This window comes from Plecotus auritus (genome assembly GCF_963455305.1).
Source record: "Plecotus auritus genome assembly, chromosome: 1".
Classification (NCBI taxonomy): domain Eukaryota; kingdom Metazoa; phylum Chordata; class Mammalia; order Chiroptera; family Vespertilionidae; genus Plecotus; species Plecotus auritus.
Genome location: NC_137770.1, coordinates 105,223,457 through 105,246,865, shown reverse-complemented (window position 1 = coordinate 105,246,865; position 23,409 = coordinate 105,223,457). Strand labels below are relative to the sequence as shown.

Below are 23,409 nucleotides of genomic sequence, written 5' to 3'. Positions count from 1 at the left end.
CTACCCAGTGGTTACAGTGGGTGTTAAAATTCCCTACTTTGACTGTATTGCTGTCAATCTCACCCTTAAAATCCATCAAGATTTTAAAAATATATTTATGTGCTCCTATGTTTGGTGCATATATGTTTACAAGGATTATATCTACTTTTTTATTGATTCCTTTAGTATCATGTTGTGAATGCATTTGTCTCTTGTTGTGGCTTTGGTTTTGAAGTTTATTTTGTCTTATATAAATATTGCTACTGCTGCTTTTTTTAAAATTTCCATTTACATTGAATTTTTTTTCTATCCTTTCATTTTCAGCTTGTATGAATCTTTTGTTCTGATGTAGGTCTCGTTTTCTTATCCATTCAGCTACACTATGTCTTTTGATTGGAGCATTAATCCATTTACATTTAAGGTTATTATTAATAAGTATTTCTCTATTGCCATTTTTTCCTTATAGCTACCTTTCTCTCTCTCTAATTCTTCTTCTTTTTAAAGCAGTCCATTTAACATTTCTTGCAATACTGGTTTGATGATAATGAACTCCTTCAGTTTTTTGTTTTGTTTTTTGTCTGTGAAACTCTCTATTTCTCCTTCAATGTTAAATGATAGCTTTGCTGGATAGAGTAGTCTTGGTTGCAGGTACTTACTATTCATTACTTTGAATACTTCATACCAATCCCTTCTGGCCTGAAATTTTTTTCTTGAGAAATTTGCTGACAGCTCTATGGGAACTCTCTTGCTACCTTTAATATTCTCTGTCTTTAACCTTTGCCATTTTAATTATGATGTGTCTTGATGTGGGCCTGTTTTGGTTAATCTTGATTGGGACTCTCTGTGCTTCTTGAACTTGTGTGTGACATTTTCTTTCACCAGGTTAGGGAGTTCTCTATCATGATATCTTCAAACATCTTCTCTATGTCTTGCTCATTTTCTTCTCCTCCCATCACCTCTGTAATGCAGATGTTGTTAGGTTTCATGCTGTCCTAAAGGTCCCTTAAACTATCCTCATTCTTTCTAATTTTTTTCCTGCTGATTGGATGTTTTTTTCTACCTTGTCTTCCCAATTGCTGATTCAATCTTCTGCTTCATCCAACCTCTTTATTCCTTCCATTGTATTCTCTCTTTTTTTAAGAAATAATTATTCATAGATATAATTAACAGAATTATCTTTCTCTAATTTTAAATACATAATTGTTTGGAGGTGATGGGGAACAACTTGAAATGAGTCAGAAAACACCTTCACATTACTCATTCTTTTCATATACTTCATATTTGTACTTAATGCCTTTTTCTTCCTGGACATCAGGAAAAACACCTGGGTACTCTGGGAGTTTATATTTCTCCAAATCAATTTCTGGGAAAAATGTGTCCTGCGTGATCCTTGTCACAAAGAATCTATGATAGTCAAGCTTGTTCATGGATTCCTTATAAACAAAACTGCCTCCCACTACCCAAACCATGTCCACTTTATTAGTTAATTCTGTTTCCTCAATAAGTTTTAAGGCATCATCCAGACTTTTGGCAAGAAAATGAGCTCCATTTGGAGGTTCCTTGAGTTCTCTACTGAGAACTAAATTAATCCTGTCATTTAAAGGCCAATACTTCTCGGGAATGCAGAACCAGGTCTCCCTACCCAAATTCTGTTTACCTTCTGCTGAAGAGGTTGTGGTCATTCTTTGGAAATACTTGAATTCATTTCTGAGTGGGGGCCAAGGCAGGTCTCCATTCTTGCTGATGCCCATGTTCTGGGACACAGCAATGATGCAGTTTAGGGGACAAACCATGACAGTGGCACTAAAAACCTCAGAGCTTGCTACCCCTTCCATTGTATTCTTGATGTCAGATACGGTATTGTTCATTTCCGACTGGTTCATGTACTTTAGTTCTCACTAAGTTCCTTGATCATGTTATCACCATTACTTTGAATTCTATAGCTTATATATTTCTTGTTTCCATTTCATTTAGCTCTTTTTCTGGATATTCCTCCTATTCTTTTATTTTAGGTCTTTTCCTTTGTCCCCCATTTTGGCTGCCTCTTTGTTTTTGTTTATATATATTAGATAGAACTTCCAATTTTTGTGGGGTGGTCTTATGTAGTAAATGTCCTGTGGGAATCAATGCAGCAGCCTCCTTGATATTCTGAGCTGGGTGCTCTAGGAATATCCTTTTTGTGGGTTATGTGGGCCCTCCTGTTGTAATTAGGTCTTGATTGCTGTTGGTCCATTCTTGGTTAGTATTTACCCTCAGGCTGGCTGTGAGGCTCAACTCCAACCATGGTGTTCAAGCTGCTGTGCAGGTGCCGTCTTTAGGTGTCTCGTTGAGTTCAGTGGCACAATCTCTCTGATCACCTGAGCTCTATTCCCCAGGAATGTTTCTTGTGGATTATATTCACTCCATGTTGTAGGTGAGGCTGAATGCTGTTGGCCCCTTTGTGGGTGGAGTTAATTCTTCAGGCTGGATGATTATAAGTGTAAACCTCAATCACCATGTATGAGATGCTGTGCAGGGGCTACCCTCTGTGGCTAGGTTGTTCTCAGCAGGGTCTGGTGCTTGCTGGAATCCCCCTTTGGTTGTGCCACTTATGTGGCTAGTTGTGTCAAGCTCTGGTGTCATCTGAAGCCCACCACTGGTTGTGTTTGTCCTAGGTCCACTTGGGTAGGGTTAGGTACAGATCATCGTCAGGCATTGTATGTAACCAGTCTTGGGCTACCTGTCTGTAGCTACCATGTTGTTCACTGTTTGTGTCTGCATGTATTGGAACTAAATATGTGTGAGAGGGGCCAATCTGTGTAAAAGGGTCTGCTTCTTCCAGCTTAGAGCTGGGAGCAGATCTGTAAAAGGACCAAGGCCCCCTGAGCTCTGCCTCCACCTGTCAGAAACTCCATCTCCCTCTGAGGTTACCTGGTCTTCCTCCAGAGCCTTCCAAAGAGAGACTATAGGATGAGACCAGGCTAGCCCAGATGGGGCTAGTCCCCTACTTGGAGATAAGCAATCAGGCACTGAATGAGGGGAAAGTAGCCCCCAGTTTAAAGCAAAATCCTGCAGTCTCTGCCAGAGTCTCCAACTCTAGTTCCCTCTAGAAAGGCTCACTGCAGGTTCAGGTAAGGTAAAGCCATCTAGCCCTTTTGCAGAAGTAAACTCAGCCACCCTGAGTTCAGGGGGATAGATCAAAAGTGTTTCCCATTGAGGATGATGCTGGCCCAACTGGCAGAAGAAGGCTAAGCACTTTGTCCTGGTCCCAAACAATAGCTGCTGAGGGTCTCACACTTTGAATGTCCTCATTCTGAGCCACTCTCCCTTCCCCCATGGAACTGCACCCTGCAGGCGTATCCAGGGCTGATCCAAACAGTATCCCATTGGGGGTGATACCCGCAATTTGTAGGAGGGGAGCAGGCACTTCTACTTCCAGGGATAGTGCAGGCTTAACTCATAGGGAAGCCTGGATTTGCCTCCCTGCAATGCAGCCACACAGTCCAGTACTCGCCCCTCTGCATCCAAGACAGAAGCCTCCCTGGGAGACACAGTATGGAAATCCCAGCTCTGTGCAGCTCCCCACTCCCCACCCCAACCCCCACACTACCAAATCAAGTAGGATGGGCCCAAGGTCAGCCCTGCCTGGCACTCTGATCTCTCTGCATGGCTGGTCTCAGCAGGGTCTGGCTGAAAGTCCCAGCTCTGCTTAGGCTCCAAACCCAGCAGGATGGAACACAAAGTCCGGCTACCCTGTGCTGCCAAACCCAGCAGGACAGGGCAGGCCAAGTGGCACAACTGGTTGTAGGAAGGGTGTGGATGTGTGCTCAAGGTGGGGGAGACTGTTCCTCTTTTCCAAGCCATACAGTTTAGTCATTGTCTGGGTCTCCACCAAAAGCCTCCCCAAAAAAACAGCCCTGGATGGTGTATCTAAATGGTTAGAGAATTGGTCCATGCACCGAAGGGTCACGGGTTCAATTTCTGGTCAAGGCATGTACCTGGGTTGCAGGTTTGATTCCTGGACCCAGTCGGGGTGCCTGCAGGAGCATCATTGTTTCTCTCTCACATCATTGTTTCTCTCTCTCTGCCTTTTTCCCCTCCCCTCTCTCTTTCCCCCTCTTCCTTCCTTCCTTCCACTATGTAATATATATATATATATATATATATATATATATATATATATATATATATATATCCTTTATAATAAAAGCCCAGCAACCCTAATGGCAGAACAACTGCTCAACCAGTCACTATGAGGTGCACTGACCACCTCTTGGTCCCTTTCCCTGGCCATCAGGCTCCCATCACCCAATGGTGAACGGGTCCGGGGGTGGGTGGCAGGGGATGCGGGGGGCACCAGACCAAGGTCCCCGCCCCACCAGTCGCCCCACACACAGAAAGTGACCTGCGTCAGGGGTGAGGCCGGCAAGCAGACAGGAATGGCCTGTCCCTGGGTCCCTCCCCAAGGCCAGCAGGCTCCCATTGCCTGATGGCGAACAGGGAACCAGGGTGAGTGGTGGCGGGGGGTGGGACTGGCAAGCGGGTGGAACAGCTGACTTCTCGGTTCCTCCCCCAGCAGTCAAGCTCTGATCGCCCAATGGCTAATGGGTAACGGGGTGGGTGGGTGGCGGGGGCTGTGGGCAGCACCAGGCCAAGGCCCCCACCCCACCGGTCCAGGGGTGGGGGTCAGCGAGCGGGCGGGAACGGCTGACCTCTCGGTTCCCCCCCCCACCCCCCGTGCCCTGGCCATCAGGCTCCCATTGCCCGATGGCAAACAGAACCCGGGTGGGTGGCAATGTGGGGCGGGGCAGCTGCTGGCAGCTGGGGAAGATGGCCCTGATTGAAAGCTAGGCCTAGGGACTGTACCCGTGCACGATTTCGTGCGCTGGGCCCCTCTAGTGTGTGTGTGTGTGTGTGTGTGTGTGTGTGTGTGTGTGTATCAGTGGAAAAAATCCCTGGGTGAGAACAAAAACAACAACAAAAGCTCCCTAGAAAATAAAGGGGCCCTTATAGTCATGGCTGGGTATAGCCAGCAGTCCCCTCTTCAGGACCTGAGTATGGCAGCATGGCCTCCCCAACGGTCGGAGTCCACAGTGAACTTTCCAGGCTGGCGCTATAACTTTACGAGTGCTCTTTCCCGGGAGGATGCAGTACAAGCCTCCAGTGAACCGTATTCTCACTGACCCACCACCAGATGCCACGCAGTCTCCTCTTCTCATTTCTGTTGCTCTGATTTGTGGGTCCTTATGTGGGGTTGAGACCCTGTGCACCTAGGGGAAAGGAGTTCTGCAGCCATGGTATATCTCCGGCTTCTCAGCCACACTCCACCTGTGTGAGGGGGCTCTCCCTTTCCACTCTCTATACTTCTTACCAGTCTCTATGTGGCTTCTTCTGTACTCCTTGGTTTTTCAGGTTGGTTACTCTTAATTACCTGTAAATCTAGTTTAGTGCTGGGAGCAAGTGGGTGCCACTTCCAGTTACTCTGCAGCCATCTTGGAATCCTACATTATTCTTATAACCTTGTAAAGTATGTATTTTAATAGAAGGCTTGTTTTTTTCCCCCAATCTTCCATTCTTAATAGTAAACTTTTGTTTTGGAAGTGGTAGTTCCATACTCTATAATTTTCCATTTAGATAAGTAATATTTATTTAGCCTTAATCGTATACTAGGCATTTTATCTAAGATTTTTTAAATTTAAGACTCAAAAAGGGTCTTATGATCCCGGCTTTACACAAGAGAAAATAAGGCATGGTTATGAAAATTCTAGGCTCTTACTTGACTTGGCTGACTCCCTGGTCATGGTCTCAATGGTCAGCCACGCTCACATGGAATAAGGTATACCACATGGGATTTTTCTTTGCCTCATTCCCCATTCACATTACCATTGGCAACCAGCCCACAGCTGATTCCACCTCAGTCCTGCCTGTGCTCCCACATAACAGGAATATGGTAAGCCAGAGATTTCCCAAATTTTCAATCTGTGGATTCCTTTTATGATGCAAAATATACATCATTTTAAATGCCCCAATATTTGGCAGAAGCAAACCTAACCAGGATGACCAGCATGGTTAGAGTTGCTCTGTTGGAGCACTGATGAATTGATCATGTGAAAATCATTAATTTTTACCCAAAAGAAATTAGGACATAGTTTTAATGCAGGACTACTAGTAAAGCACATATCATCACTAAAGCAGCCCTATAGAGGCCCTCAGATTACACCTTGACATTGCTGGTTTGATAAGAAATAGGCCAGAATGAAAGATGAGTTCAGATAGCCTTACCGTGGTCCCCCTTGCCTCTATAGTCCATCTATCACAGCACAGAAGGGCATGTGTCCCTCCCGTGCAATGTTGGTGGAGCTACAGCACACACACCATGACTATGGGATTTGTGAGGACAGGTCTCCAGTGCTGAAGCCACCTCTATTCCACCCCTAAGGCTGTTACAGGCCTGAAGCCACACAGGCTTTTTCTGGTTTAAATGAATAAGTGTTCATTTTACTATATATTAGACAACCACCATGAACTAATACCATCTCTTCAGGGGTATCTAACATAAGGCGCCCATCACTGGTACACGGCCCTAGAGTGACCTGAACAGAAAGAGGCTCAACAGAAGGAGCTGGAGAAAGTATCATGATCCCCTTTCTTCTTTTGTAAATCACTGAAAAAAACACACAAGGAGAATAAGAAATAGAAACACAACTAGGAATGAACTGTCACCTGAACCACAGGTATAAGGAGGGACTCACCAAAGCAGGGAAGAACCAGAAGAGGCATGAAGCTCCAAAGGAATAGCAGATGGGCACAGGTCTCTGACAACACTGGTGACACTCAGCTCTCCAAGCTCCCTGAGAGGCACAGCTGTCAGGCCCTGTTTGAGACCACACGGCCAGGTGTTGAGCCAGTGTGGGATTTTCCTTGGACTTGGCTTAGCCTGAGATCTTGTGAAGCCCAGGAGGCAACACTGAAAGGTAAACATGTAGATGAAGCCTCATTCCAGGGAGCAATGGGGAAAAGGTTTCAGGAACTCAAAGGATTCCTGCTTGCCTGTAGCATGGTCCTAATCCCTCCATCACACAAACCTCCTGGAAGAGCTGGCCCAGTCAGCATGGCTAAGTGGTTAAACGTTGACCTATGAATCAGAAGGTCACAGTTTGATTTCCAGTCAGGGCATATGCCCATGCGGGCTCAATCCCCAGTAGGGGTCATGCAGGAGGCAACCGATCAGTGATTCTCTCTCATCATTGATGTTTCTATCCTCTCTGAAATCAATTACATATATATATGAAAAATACCTGCAAAAGAACCCACCCAGAAGTGAGACCTAGAGATTCTGGTCCCTGCTCCTCTGATATTGGCCATGGCTCACCATTCAGGCCATAGGGATCTCTCCTAGCTGCAGTCAATGTCCTGACTCCAGCTTTGTTCTGGACCTCTCAGAAGGTGAAATGACAGCACCACTTCATTCGGGCTCTCTCTGGAAGCAAAGCTGACCCTGGGAGCTTTATCTTCACCAGAGTCAAGTAAACACACAGCCAGAAATCGAAGAAGGTGACATCGACAAGGCAGGACTATGAATGCGCAAGAGGGATGTGGACCATGAGCTCGAAATGAACTGCTGGGTGTCCACTCCCAGAAAGTAAGAAGGTCTTTGCTAAACTGCTGCCATATCCAGTTGTTTCCTTCCCGAGTGGGTGCTAACTGAAAATACACTGCCTATCAGAAGAGGACACACATTTTTGGAGAAGGAAAAAAATGCCCACAACGGGTGTTAAACGCAAGACCTCTAAGAGCAGAAGTTGGCCACTCTGTGCCAGGTGGCCAGATCACATGCAACTCCAGCTCACAAGTTCAGGCCTTTCTGGGCTAACAGTGAAGAAATGCAGTGGGACCTGGGCCTGAGAACTCCTCCCACATTCCTGACAAGTGGGGGGTAGGAAGGGGGAGCTAAGATGGGGGGAGGTCTCTGAGGCCACAGACTGAAAGGGAATCTGGCCCATCCCAGTGTTTGTCTGGGAGGCACATTTAAAGCTACTTCGTAGTTTATATGCTTGGGTAGTAAATTTATCTCTTTCCTTCTTTTTTGGAAAGTGTGGGCGGGGGGGGGGGAGGGGAATGGTAAGAGAAAGGAGGCCAATAACAAATCTGACAAGCCTTGAATTCCATGTCTTCCCTGAATTGGAAGAAAATATTTAGCCATTGGACTAAAACATAAAAACCCTTAGAATAACAATAAATAAAACACAGTGGACAAGTCCCCCAGGGGAGGTCTATGCACTTGATCCAGAACTGCAAATGTAAACTTGAAATTTCTTTGAAGTCTTATACTTGGTCTTTGAAATTCATCCAATTTTTCATTCTTCCCATTGTTTATTTTAATATGAAAGTGATACTTTCTCCTCTGAATCTTCAAATAAAACCCAGTGCTCTAAGAAGGTGTATCAGGGGAACACATAGCCCAGTTTCATATGATCAGGGATTTGAATAATCAGGTATCCAAAAGCTACATGCATTTAGAGCAACTGCTGATTGACAATCGGGCTGCCATGGGTGACACAGAGACAGCAAGCACAGATCCCAGGCTCTGGGAGACAGGGGGACTGCAGAGGACCCCTCTCCAGAAGACTATGGTCAGAGACACTGCCAGGCACCTTTCAAAAGTCACACTAGGGAAAAGCATTATATCTGGAAACACACACACCAAGGTCTCATGGGTGGCTAATATCCTCGGTGTCCTTGTTATAGTCTGCGTTAGCTCAGCTGGGTTAGGCTATCATAACAAAATAGATACAAACATGCAATGGCTTAACACAGTAAAAATGTAACCTCTATGGAGGTTCAGATAGGCAGCTCTACTCCACATAGTCAAACAAGAGTCCAAGCTGATGGGGGCTCTACCATCCTGAATATGTAGCCTCCAAGGTCGCCTGGGCACTGTCACCCCAATCACCCAGAAGAGGAAAAGAGCATGTCAGTGAATAAGTGTGAAGTTTTTATAGTCCAGGCCTGGAAGTGACTCACAAATATTTCCTACTCACATTCCATACATTCACTCAGTCATATGATCATACTGAATTGCAAGAAAGTCTGGGAAAGCAAGTCTAGCTGTCTGTTCAGGAAGAAAAGGCAAACAGATTTTATAGAATAGCACATTTTGTCACATTACCTGAGGCCAGGAAATCCCACAAAGCTATATGCATTAATTTCTGATTGATCAAATAATGACATCATTGCTACATGGGGCACCAGAACATTCCTGGGCAATTCTAGGCCCCCTTCAATATTCTGGCTATGTTAAAGAGATTCTGCTCCAAACTAATAAGCTATTGGAAAGTTTACTGGTTCTTTTTCTGAACATCAATTTTTCCAAAACTTTTATCTGATTCAGTTAATTCCAAGCACTCTATAATGCAATTAATAAAAATACTTGTCATTCTAAGATCAAATTTTTCTTCCTAAAACTATCCCGTCTAAAACTGCATTGCGCCAAAACCGGTTTGGCTCAGTGGATAGAGCATCAGCCTGCGGACTGAAAGGTCCCAGGTTTGATTCCGGTCAAGGGCATGTAACTTGGTTGCGGGCACATCCCCAGTGGGAGGTGTGCACAAGGCAGCTGATTGATGTTTCTCTCTCATCGGTGTTTCTGACTATCTATCCCTCTTCCTTCCTCTCTGTAAAAAATCAATAAAATATATTTTTAAAAAAAATAAAATAAAAAATAAAACTGCATTGCATTTTAACTTTTAAAAAATTAATTAGTAACAAGCATTTCTCAGGAGCACAGGAAGTACCAATGAGACATTCAAAATAACAAATAATCCAATGGTCCTTTGCATCTGATCTTTTCTTATATTAAGTTTGCCTTTCTGACTTCATTGACTGGCCTAGCACAAATGTCATTTGCAGTTTTATAAATTGGAATTATCATTACTTGCGAAATGTCACTGGCATGACATCTATGACAGATCTTCTTGTGAAGTGGAACACATTATAGTCAGATTCAGAGGCAGAACTGCCATGAACTGTTTTTCTAGCAGCTTCTGACTAAAAGGTGAGTATCCCATATCTGCATCTCTCACCAGTGTTCTCCACCAGGCAGGTTATGTAAGCTCCCCTGTCCAAGGCTGATGACACCTTGGATTTGTAGTTTCTTCAAAGGACTTTTGTTTCCAGAATGATAGCTACATTTCAAAGCTTAGATGAGTCTGCCATTGCTTTTTTCCTTCCTCTTAGTGACTTGGTGACACCACTTAGCTGCACCTTTTGACCTTCACTCAAGGCCACCATATTGCACAACTCCAGAACACATAGCCATGCTCTTTTGCAACTTAAAAGCTTTACCTTCATCCTAATGATTCAGGAATACTGCATCTGAATTCAAGTGGGTCTTCATACTCCAGTTACATCATACAGGAAAAATTATAGCAGCTGCAACTGAACAAAAAGCAGGGGATGAGGGTTTGTGTGTCCATTTTTATTAGAATTGTCTAGAAACTAAACCATTACAAATATTTGGTAATGCAAATAGGACAAATATGATTTTAAATGCAGCTTGGTGGAAAGTAAAGGAAACACATAAGTCAGAAATAAAGAGTAAGCTAAAAACCAGAGTAGTGAGCATATGAGCTAATACTGTGAATGCCCCAGAGGTAGGGTTGTCAGCCCCCAAAATCTTGAGGCTTGAATATCAATAATCCTGCCAAGATAGGTGGTAGAGCTTTAGTTTGATGCAAGTAAGGGGGAATCAAGATTGTTACAGCAATTGTGGGCCCTTAAAGAACAAAACCCTCAATAAAATATTAGGCTACAGCCCTAGCTGGTTTGGCTCAGTGGGTAGAGCGTCAGCCTGTGGACTGAAAGGTCCCAGGTTCGATTCCAGCCAAGGGCACATGCCTGGGTTGCAGGCTTGGTTCTCAGTAGGGGGCATACAGGAGGCAGCCAATCAATGATTCTCTCTCATCATTGATGTTTCTATCTCTCTTCCCTCTCCCTTCCTCTCTGAAATAAAAAAATAAATAAATATTTTAAAAAATTAGAGTACAGAATTATCCACATAAAATCACAGAGGCATGACAAGAAAGCTTGTGTGTCACTTACTGCACTGGGAGTCAGGAAAAAAAAATCTTTCCTGGGAATTTATAACTGTACTTCATGCACATTTGGGTTCAATTTCACACTAACAGCATGGTTCAAGAAAGCCCAACTTAAGAAAAGAATACAGAAATTGTTCCAGCCAATAAAAGTCACCAGGGCACTGAACTAGGGCTGCACAATATTTTCATAGAGGATGAGCACACAATCAAAATTCTTAAAATGCCTGAAGAAATAATATGTTATGATTAAAAGCCATAATAGTATTTGGGTTCTAATAATAGTATTAGAACCCAAGAATCCTATATAATAAAAGAGTAATATGCAAATTAACCATCACTCCGTTACACCCACAAGCCATGCTCACAAGCCACCCCCACAAGCCAATCAGGAGCCAATATGCAAATAAACCCAACCAAGATGGCTACGGCCACAGAGAGCAGGAGGGAGGCTTGGGTTTCCCCGGCAATGGAGAAGCCAAGCTTTCCGCCTGCCCTTGCCAACCTAGGCCTCCACTCAAGGCTACAAAGTTTCAATAATAGAAAATACATAAATCCAAACAGAAATGGCGGCAGCCACGGAGCTGGAAAAAGCAGAAGGCTAGGGTTAACCGTGGTGATGGAGGAAGCCAAGCTTTCCACACACCCTGGCCGGCCCAGGCCTCCACTTAAGGCTACAAAGTTTCAATTATAGAAGATACATAAATCCAAAATAAATTGGCTGCCATTATGGAGCAAACAGAAGGCTTGGCTCTGCTCCAGGCTACAAAGTTTCAATTGTAGAAGATACATAAACCCCAGATACCAGGGCCTCCGCTTGGGTTGCCAGGGGGCGTGGCCGGCCTGCAAACCACCACAGGCCCCTCGCCCAGGCCCCCCCATGCCCCAAGGGAACCCCCACCCTGATCCGAGACACCCTTCAGGGCAAACCAGCTGGCCCCCACCCGTGCACCAGGCCTCTATCCTATCTAATAAAAGAGTAATATGCAGATTGACCATCACTCCAACACACAAGATAGCTGCCCCCATGTGGTCAAAGATCCTGCCCCCATGTGGACACAAGATGGCCACCACAAGATGGCCAGCAAGGGAGGGCAGTTGGGAGGGACCAGGCCTGCAAGGGAGGGCAGTTGTGGGCGATCAGGCCAGCAGGGGAGGGCAGTTGGGAGGGACCAGGCCTGCAAGGGAGGGCAGTTGTGGGCAATCAGGCCAGCAGGGGAGGGCAGTGGGGGGCAATCAAGCCTGCAGGGGAGGGCAGTTAGGGATGACCAAGCCGGCAGAAGAGGGAAGTTGGGGGCAACCAGGCCTGCAGGGAAAGGCATTTGGGAGGGACCCAGGCCTGCGGGCGAGAGTAGTTGGAGGGGACCAGGCCTGCAGGGGAGGGCAGTTGGGGGTGACCAGGCCTGCAGGGGAGGGCAGTTAGGGGTGACCAGGCCTGCAGGGGAGGGCAGTTAGGGGCAAACAGGCTGGCAGGGGAGCAGTTAGGCATCAATCAGGCTGGCAGGGGAGTGGTTAGGGGGTGATCAGGCTGGCAGGCAGAAGCGGTTAGGGGCAATCAGGAAGGCAGGCAGGCAAGCAGTTCGGAGCCAGCAGTCCTGGATTGTGAGAGGGATGTCCGACTGCCCGTTTAAGCCCGATCCCACCAGGATCAGGCTTAAACGGGCAGTCGGACATCCCTTGAGGGGTCCCAGATTGGAGAGGGTGCAGGCTGGGCTGAGGGACACCCCCCTCACCCGTGCATGAATTTCGTGCACTGGGCCTCTAGTTTCAGATAATTGGGTAACTTTATAGATTAAAAAATAAGAATATTTGACTGATGTATACCAAAAAGAAAATCAAATCATAAGAAAAAGTAAAACAAATGAAAAATAACTGAATCCTCTTCACTGGGTGTGTGGTGTTTGTATTTTTTTTGTTTGTTTGTTTATCTATTGGTTCTGTGGTGTCTTACCCCACATACATATATATATTCTCCTTTTTATTCCTTTGTCTTTTATCCCTTATCTTTTTCTCTATCTTTGATAGCATTTGTGCTCTCTTTTCTCTGCCCTCTCTTCGCTCAGGTGGTCACTTTTGGGGTTATTGGTGTCGTGTGTACATTTGTGCTTAGTTCCATCTGTGTTGGGTCTTGTTGAGGTGAATTTTATCCTGTCTGGTCAAGGGGCTTGAGAGCAAGCCACATAACCAGACACCTGGAGAGGAAACTCCATCCACAAATGGGTCAATAACACCCCAGACCCAACTATAGAGGCAGGAAGAATGCGGCAGTGAGGGAAAGAGCATGAGTGAGTAATGGAGTAAAAGAGGAACGTGTGGTCAGATGGAGAGAGAGAGAGAGAGAGAGAGAGAGAGAGAGAGAGAGAGAATGAAGCACAGTTAGATCCTACAGGACCTTCAGGAGCAGGCTAATCAGGCATGCCTAACTAGACAGCTTCTGCTACCATTGCAAACAGTACCGGGAGGCCAGCTTGTCCTTAGAGGCCTAGCCTTTTTAAAGGGGAGAGCTGTGTAATTGGGTTCCCAGCCTCAACTCCACCCAGAGTGCCCTCAGATAACACCTGGGACTCTGCAGCCACCCCTGCCAGGGACATGCTACCTAGGCTGTGATCCCACAGTCAACGAGGCTCCAATCACCCTGGGCACAGGCTCCTGTGAGTTCAGAAGCAGGATCTTCTCTGACCAGCCCAATGCTTTAGCCCAGGGCACTGCAATCATGTGAACAGCAGACACGTGAGCAGCCCGCTCCTGTCCAAGGAGTAGCATCCCCGCGAACAACCCGCCACAGGCCTAAGAGCAGCAGCTTCACGTGGCCTGCCCCTGTCCAAGGAGCAGCAGCTGCATGAGCAGCCAGTTCCCCCGTCTGAGGAGCAGCAAGCATGCGAGCAGCTTGCCCCATCCGAGGAGCAGCAGCCGCTTTAGCAGCCCACCCACTACTGAGGAGCGGCAGCCCCACACAGCCAGCCCCCCTCTAATGAGCAGCAGCTGCACGCAGCCCCACCCTGCACCTCTCCAAAGAGCAGCAGCTGTGCCGCATGAGCAGCCAGCCACCTTCCAAGGAGCAGCAGCCGCATGAGCAAACCACCCCCCATCCAAGGAGAAGCAGCTGCATGAGCAACCCACACCCGTACAAGGAGAAGCAGCTGCATGAGCAACCCACACCCGTACAAGGAGCAGCAGCCCTGCAAGCAACCTGTCCCTGTCCAAAGGGCGGTGGCATCACGAGTAGCCCGTACCACTACTTGAGCAGCCCACCCACTACTGAGGAACAGCAGCAGCATGCAGCCAGCCCCCATCTAAAGAACAGCAGCCACACGAGCAGTCTGCCCCTGTCCAAGGAGCAGTGGACACGAGCAACCCGTCCCCATCCAAGGTGCAGCAACCTCATAATCAGCCCATGCCCGTCCAAGGAACAGCAGCTATATGAGCAGCCTCCTCCACCAGCCAGAGGAGGCACCATGGCTGCGAACAACACCCACCAGAGGAGCTGCTGCCAACTGAAAAGCAGCTGCTACCATAACCGCCCGAGGAGCAACCACAGCCAGAGAAGCCACTGCCATCCAAGGAGCAGCCCCTGCACAGCTCGACATTGAGATCAGTCAGTGAGACCAAAAATGGGTAGACAAAGATACCCCCAAAGGAAAGAAAAGGAGGAATTGCCAGAAAAGCAGCTAAGTGAAACAGAGGCATGTGATATGTCAAAAAAAGAATTCAGAATAAGGGTCATAGAGTTCATAAACAGGATGGAAGAAAAAATCAACAACTTAGCTAAGAATCAAGAAGAAATGGATGAAAAACTCAACAACTTATGTAAGAATCAAGAAGAAATGAAGAGTGATATAGCTGCAATAAAAAACACCATGGAAAGTTTCAAAAGTAGACTAGGAGAAGCGGAGGACCGAATTAGTGAACTAGAAGACAGGGAAGCAAAACACAGCCAAAATGAATTGCAACTGGGGAAAGAAATTAAAAGACAGGAGGAGAGCCTAAGGGAGCTATGGGACAACATGAAACAAAGCAACATATGAATAATAGGGGTACCAGAACAACAGGAGGAGGAACAAGGGTTAGAAAACCTATTTGAAGAAATAATGTCAGAAAACTTCCCTGATGTGGCAAAGAAAAAAGTCACACAAGCACAAAGAGTCCCAAACAGGATGAACCCAAAAAGACCCACACCAAGACACATCATAATTATGATGGCAAATGTTCAGGACAAAGAGAGAATCTTAAAGGCTGCAAGAGAGAGACAGAAAGTTACATACAAGGGAGCTCCCATTAGATTATCAAATGATTTCTCAACAGAAACACATCAGGCCAGAAAAGAATGGAAGGAAATTTACAAAATGATGCAAACCAAGGGACTGAATCCAAGAATACTCTATCCAGCAAGGCTATCATTCAAAATTGAAGGGGAAATAAGGAGCTTCACAGACAAAAAAATGCTAAGGGAGTTTATCACTATCAAGCCAGCAATGCAAGAAATGCTAAAGGGACTGGTGTAAAAAGAAGAAATAAAAAGGTAAGAAGAAACACAGACACAAAAAATAAAAATGGCTACAAATAAGTTCCTTTCAATAATAACTTTAAATGTAAACAGACTAAATGCTCCAATCAAAAGACATCGAGTGGCTGAATGGATAAAAAAACATGACCCATATATATGCTGTCTACAAGAGACCCACCTCAGAAAAAGAGACTCATACAGACTGAAAGTGAGGGGATGGAAAAACATCTTTCAGGCAAATGGAAATGAAAAATAAGCTGGGGTAGCAGTACTTATTTCTGACAAAATAGACCTCAAAGTAAAGGCCATAACAAGAGATAAGGAAGGTCATTTCATAATAAATGGATCGATACAACAAGAGGATATAACCCTGATAAACATATATGCACCATATGCAGGAGCACCCAAATACATAAAAAAACTCCTGGAAGATATCAAGGGAGAGATTGACAACAATACAATCATAGTAGGGGACTTTAATACACCACTGACATCACTGGATAAATCCTCTAGACAAAAAATCAGCAAAGAAACAGCAATACTAAATGACACACTAGATCAGATGGACCTAATTGACATCTTCAGAACATTTCACCCCAAAGCCACAGAATATACGTTCTTCTCAAGTGCACATGGAACATTTTCAAAAATAGACCACATATTGGGTCACAAACAAAGTCTCCCCAAATTAAAAAAGATTGAAATCTTATCAAGCTTTTTCTCAGACCACAATGGCATAATATTAGAAATAAACTACAATAAAAACATTCCAAAAAATTCAAACACTTGGAAGCTGAATAGCATGCTATTAAATAATGATTGGGTTATCAATGAGATCAAAGAAGAAATTAAAAACATCATGGAATCTAATGACAATAAAAACACAACAATGCAAATACTATGGGACACAATGAAAGCAGTCCTGAGAGGGAAGTTTACAGCTCTACAGGCCTACCTCAAAAAACAAGAAAAAATGGTAATAAATCATCTAACTCAACAACTCAAAGAATTAGAAAGATAGCAACAAGAAAAGCCCACAGCGAGCATAAGGAAGGAAATATTAAAGATCAGAGCAGAAATGAATGACATAGAGACCAAAAAAAAAAAAACACAATACAAAAGATCAATGAAACCAAGAGCTGGTTCTTTGAAAGGATAGACAAGATTGATGAACCTCTAGCCAGGCTCACCAAGAAGCAAAGAGAGAGGACCCACATAAACAAAATCAGAAATGAAAGAGGAGAAATAACAACAGACCCCACAGAAATACAAAGGATTGTTAAAAAAAATACTATGAACAACTCTATTCTAACAAACTAGACAACCTGGAGGAAGTGGACACATTCCTAGAAAAATACAACCTTCCAAAACTTACTCAGGAAGATACTAAAAATCTCAATAGGCTGATAACTATGGAAGAAATTGAAGCAGTCATCAAAAAGCTTCCAGCAAACAAAAGCCCGGGGCCTGATGGCTTCACAGGGGAGTTTTACCAAACATTCAAGGAAGAACTAAAACCTATCCTCCTCAGACTATTCCAGAAAATTCAAGAGGAAGGAACATTTCCAAGCTCCTTCTATGAAGCCAGAATCACCCTAATACCAAAACCAGATAAAGATAACACAATGAAAGAGAATGACAGGCCAATATCCTTCATGAAAATAGATGCCAAAATCCTCAACAAAATTCTAGCAAATAGGATCCAGCAGTACATCAAAAAGATCATACACCATGACCAAGTAGGGTTTATCCCAGGAATGCAAGGATGGTACAATATTCGCAAATCAATAAACATGTTACATCACATAAACAAATTGAGAGATAAAAATCACATAGTCATATCAATTGATGAAGAAAAAGCATTTGACAAAATCCAACACCCTTTCTTCACAAAAACTCTCAGCAAGGTGGGAATAGAAGGATCATACCTCAACATAATAAAAGCCGTATATGAAAAACCCACATCCAACATCATACTCAATGGGCAAAAACTAAATCCATTTCCCCTAAGAACAGAAACAAGATAGGGATGCCCACTCTCACCACTCCTGTTCACCATAGTGCTGGAAGTACTAGCCATTGCAATCAGACAAGAAGAAGAAAGAAAAGACATCCAAATTGGAAAAGAAGAAGTAAAACTGTCCTTATTTGCAGATGACATGATACTTACTGTACATAGAAAACCCTAAAGACTCCATCAAAAAATTATTAGACTTAATAAATGAATTCAGAAATGTAGCAGGATACAAAACTAACGCCAAGAAATCTATGGCATTTCTATACACCAATAATGAACTTACAGAAAGAGAGACTAAAAAAGCAATCCCATTTACCATCGCGCCAAAAAAATTAAGATACTTAGGAATAACCCTAACCAAGGAGGTAAAAGACCTATACATGGAAAACTACATGACACTGAAAAAAGAGATAGAGGAAGATGTAAACAGATGGAAGAACATACCATGTTCATGTATTGGTAGAATCAACATCATCAAAATGTCCATACGACCCAAAGAAATCTATAAATTCAATGCATTTCCAATTAAAATACCAACGGCATATTTTATAGACGTAGAACAAACTTTGCAAAAATTCATCTGGAATAAAAAAAAAGACCCCGAATAGCCATAGCAATTCTGAGAAAGAAGAACAAAGTAGGGGGGATCTCAATACCAGATATCAAGCTGTATTACAAAGCCACTGTTCTCAAAACTGCCTGGTATTGGCACAAGAACAGACATATAGATCAATGGAATAGAATAGAGAACCCAGAGATTGACCCAAATCACTATGCTCAATTAATATTTAACAAAGGAGGCATGAACATACAATGGAGTCAAGACAGTCTCTTCAATAAATGGTGTTGGGAAGATTGGACAGATACATGCAAAAAAAGGAACTAGACACCCAACTTACACCATACACAAAAATAAACTTAAAATGGATCAAGGAATTAAACATATGATGGGAAACCATAAAAATACTAGAGAAATCCATAGGCAGAAAAATCTCTGGCATATGCCAAAGCAATTTCTTCACTGATACTGCTCCTAGGGCAATGAAAACCACAGAGAAAATAAACAAATGGGACTATATCAAAATAAAAAGCTTTTGCACAGCAAAGGAAACCATCAATAAAACAACAAGAAAGCCCACTGCATGGGAGAGCATATTTGCCAATGTTATCTCTGATAAGGGTTTAATCTCCAACATTTACAGGGAACTCATGCAGCTTAACAAAAATAAGATAAACAACCCAATCAAAAAATGGGCAACTGATCTAAATAGACAGTTTTTGAAAGAAGACAGAAGGAAGGTCAAGACACATATGAAAACCTGATCAAAGTCACTAATCATCAGAGAGATGCAAATCAAAACAACAATGAGATACCATCTCACACCTGTCAGAATGGCTATTATCAACAAGTCAACAAATGACAAGTGCTGGCGAGGATGTGGAGAAAAAGGAACCCTCGTGCACTGCTGGTGGGAATGCAGACTGATGCAGCCACTGTGGAGAACAGTATGGAGTTTCCTCAAAAAACTAAAAATGGAACTCCCATTTGACCCAGTGATCCCACTTCTAGGAATGTATCCCAAGAAACTAGAAACACGAATCAGAAAGGGTATATGCACCCCTATGTTCATAGCAGTACAATTCACCATAGCTAAGATTTGGAAACAGCCTAAGTGCCCATCACCAGATGAGTGGATTAAAAAACTGTGGTACAGCCGAAACCGGTTTGGCTCAGTGTATAGAGCGTCGGCCTGCAGACTGAAAGGTCCCGGGTTCGATTCCAGTCAAGGGCATGTACCTTGGTTGCGGGCACATCCTCAGTGGGAGGTGTGCAGGAGGCAGCTGATCGATGTTTCTCTCTCATCAATGTTTCTAGCTCTCTATCCCTCTCCTTTCCTCTCTGTGAAATACCAATAAAATATATTTAAAAAAAAAAAACAAAAAACTGTGGTACATCTACACAATGGAATACTACGCTGCAGTAAAAAAGAAGGAGTTCTTACCATTTGCAACAACATGGATGGAGATGAAGAGCATTGTGCTAAGTGAAATAAGCCAGGCAGAGAAAGATAAATATTACATGATCTCACTCATTTGTGGAATATAATGAACAACATAAACTGATGAACAAAAATAGATCCAGAGACAGAGAAACATCAATCAGAACGTCAAACCTCAGAGAAGGTAGGGGACAGTGGGGGTAAGGGGGAGAGATCAACCAAAGGACTTATATGCATGCATATAAGCCTAATCAATGGACACAGACAACAGGGGGTGGGGACATGAATGGTAGGTGGGGGGTAATGGGGGAATAAGGACACATATGTAATACCTTAATAAAGAAAATTTTTAACAAAAGAAAAGGTATTTCCTCTGCAGCTCATGTGCAGAGGACCCCCTGTATTGTAAAAAAAGAAAAAGAAAAGAAAGAAAAGAAAAATAACTAAGTAGGAATTTTAGAAATAAAAATCAAGTAATTGAAATTAAAAACTCAGTGGGTAGGTTTCATCTGATTAGACAATGCTGATAAGAGAATCAGTGAATTGGAAATCAAATATGAGGAAACTAGAGGCCCGGTGCATGAATTCATGCACCAGTGGGGTCCCTCAGTCTGGCCTGCGGGATCAGGCCAAAACTGGCTCTCCAACATCCCCCAAGTGGTCCTGGATTGCGAGAGTGTGCAGGACAGGCTGAGGGACCTCACCAGTACACGATTGGGGCCAGGGAGGGATTGCAGGAGGGCTTCAGGGCATGTCCAGCCTGTCTCACTCAGTCCCCATTGGCCAGACCCTAGCAGTAAGCTAACCTACCAGAGTGTCTGCCCCCTGGTGGTCAGTGCATGTCATAGCAAACAGTTGAGTAACCTTAGCATATCATTAGCATATTATGCTTTGATTGGTTGAACGGCCGACTGGTTGACCATATACTTAACATGTTAAGGTTTTATTATATGGGACTAGTGGGCTGGTGCACGAAATTCATGCATGGGGGGGTTCCCTCAGCCTGGCCTACACCCTCTCCAGTCTGGGACCTCTTGGGGGATGTCTGACTGCTGGTTTAGGCCCGATCCCCATTGGCTCCTAACTGCTCACCTGCCTGCCTGCCTGATCTCCCCTAACCACTCTGCCTGTCAGCCTGCTCACCCCCAACTGACACCCCTGCCAGCCTGATCGCCCCCAACTGCCCCCCACCCCGCTGGCCTAGTTGCCCCTAACCGCCTCTGCCTCAGCCCTGCCACCATGGCTTTGTCCGGAAGGACATCCAGAAAGTCTCCCGGAATGTCTCCCAGTCTAATTAACATATTAACCTTTTATTAGCATAGATATAGGCCCGGTGCACAAAATAATTCATGCATGGGGGGTCCCCTCAGCCCAGTCTGCACCCTCTCCAATCCAGGACCCCTCGGGGGATGTCCGACTGCCAGTTTACCGGCAGTCGGACATCCCTCTCACAATCCTGGACTGCTGGCTCCTAATTGCTCACCTGTCTGCCTGCCTGGTTGCCCCTAACTGCCCCCCGTTGCCAGCCAGGTCACCCCCAACTGCCCCCCCTGCTGGCCTGGTTGCCCCCAACTGCCCCCCCGCCAGCCTGGTTGCCCCTCACAGCCCCCACACTGGTCTGGTCGCCCCATGCAGCCTGCTGTTCAGTCGTTTGGTTGTCCCTCACTAACCCCCTGCCAACCTGGTTGCCCCATGCAGCCTGCTTGTTCAGTTGTTTGGTCATCCTTCACTAACACCCCCACCCCCAGCCTGGTTCTAGGCAGCCATCTTGTGAGGGTGTGATGGTCAATTTGCATATTACCTCTTTATTATATAGGATTATAAAATATGCACTATACAGATGAAGATATAGAAAATACCAAAGAGAAGTTAAGAGATATTCAAATTGAATGAAAACTTCCAAACATACCTAGTAGAAGTTGCAGAAAGAAATAATCAAGAGACTAAGGAGAATGAGTATTCATTAAAAAAAAATGACTGAATATTTTCAGAATTTATAAAAAAACATGAATCTGTGGATTCAGGGAGCACAACACACTCTAAGCTAAATAAATAAGACAAGTCCGCATTTGAACACATCATGGTAAAACTGCAAATCAGAAGGCAAAGAGAAAAACTTAAAATCACCAGTGAGCCCTGGCCACTGTGGCTCAGTTGGTTGGAGTGTCATCCTGTACACTAAAAGGTGGTGGGTTCAATTCCCAGTCAGGGCACCAACTCAGGTTTCAGATTCGATCTCTGATCATAGTGCATTTGATTTCTCTCTCTCTCTTTCTCTCTCTCTCTCCCCTTCTTCTCTCTGAAAATCAATCTTTTTAAAAAGTAACCATTGAGAACATCCTTTAAACTGATAACAGATATACTAAAATAGCAGTAATAAAAACCAAAAAAAAAACAACAGGACAATAGCTTCAAAGTGGTGAAAGAATATAACTCTTAATTTCTATTTTTATATACACTAAAATTATTGTTTAAGTGAGTAAATATTAAAGCTATTTTCAGAAAAAACAAGACTGAGAGCAGTTAGTCCATTAACTCTCAGTAAAGGATTTTCTTCAGGAAGAAGCAATCAAATTCAGAAGAAACAAACATGATGTAAGAAGCAATGACATTGGTAAGCATTCAGGTAAATCTAGACAAGAATCATCTGCATGAATCCCCATTAAAATACCAATGGTATATTTCAAAGATCTAGAACAAACTCTCCAAAAATTCATCTGAAATTTTAAAAAAGACCCCGAATAGCAACAGCAATCCTGACAAAGAAGAACAAAATTGGAGGGATCACAATACCAGATATCAAGCTATAATACCAAGCCACGGTTCTCAAAACTGCCTGGTACTGGCACAAGAACAGACATATAGACCAATGGAACAGAACCCAGAACTCAGAAAATGACCCAAGCCATTAGGCTCAATTAATATTTGACAAAGGAGGCAAGAGCATACAATGGAGTCAAAACAGTCTCTTTGATAAATGGTGCTGGGAAATTTGGTCAGATACATGCAAAAAAAATGAAACTATATCACAAACTTACACCATACATAAAAACAAACTCAAAATGGATAAAGGACTTAAATGTAAGACGGGAAACAATAAAATCCTACAAGACTCCATAGGCAGCAAAATAGCAGACATTTGTCGTAGCAATATCTTTATAGATACAGTTCATAGGGCAATGGAGACTAAGGAGAAAATAAACAAATGGGACTACATCAAAATAAAAAGCTTCTGCACAGCAAAAGAAACCATCAACAAAACAATAAGAAAGCCCACTGCATGGGAGAACATATTTGCCAATGATATTTCTGATAAGGGTTTAATCTCCAAAATTGACAGAGAACTCATACAACATAACAAAAGCAGATAAACGATCCAATAAAAAAAAATGGGCAAAGGATCTAAATAGACATTTTTTGAAAGAGGACATACAGAAGGCCCAGAGACATATGAAAACATGCTCAAAGTCACTAATCATCCGAGAGATGCAAATCAAAACAACAATGCAGTACCATCTCACATCTGTCAGAATGGCTATCATCATCAAATCAACAAACAACAAGTGCTGGCGAGGATGTGGAAAAAAGGGAACCCTCGTGCACTGCTGGTGGGAATGCAGACTGGTGCAGCCACTGTGGAAAACAGTATGGAGTTTCCTCAAAAATTTAAAAACGGAATGCCTATTTGACCCAGTGATCCCACTTCTAGGACTATATTCCAAGAAATCAGAAACACCAATCAAAAAGGATATATGGACCCCTATGTTCATAGCTGCATAATTTACAATAGCTAAGATTTGGAAACAGCCTAAGTGCCCATCAGCAGATGAGTGGATT

General features: G+C 43.9%; 1 protein-coding gene across 1 annotated transcript; it reads right to left on the bottom strand.

The window, feature by feature from the left end:
• Nucleotides 1–561: 561 nt before the first annotated feature.
• LOC308247629 (dihydrofolate reductase-like) lies at nt 562–1,796 on the bottom strand. Its single transcript, XM_080667022.1, has one exon. It carries the CDS (start codon nt 1,770–1,772, stop codon nt 1,233–1,235), a length of 540 nt encoding a protein of 179 aa, XP_080523148.1. The 5' UTR covers nt 1,773–1,796; the 3' UTR covers nt 562–1,232.
• Between the last annotated feature and the right edge of the window lie 21,613 nt (nt 1,797–23,409).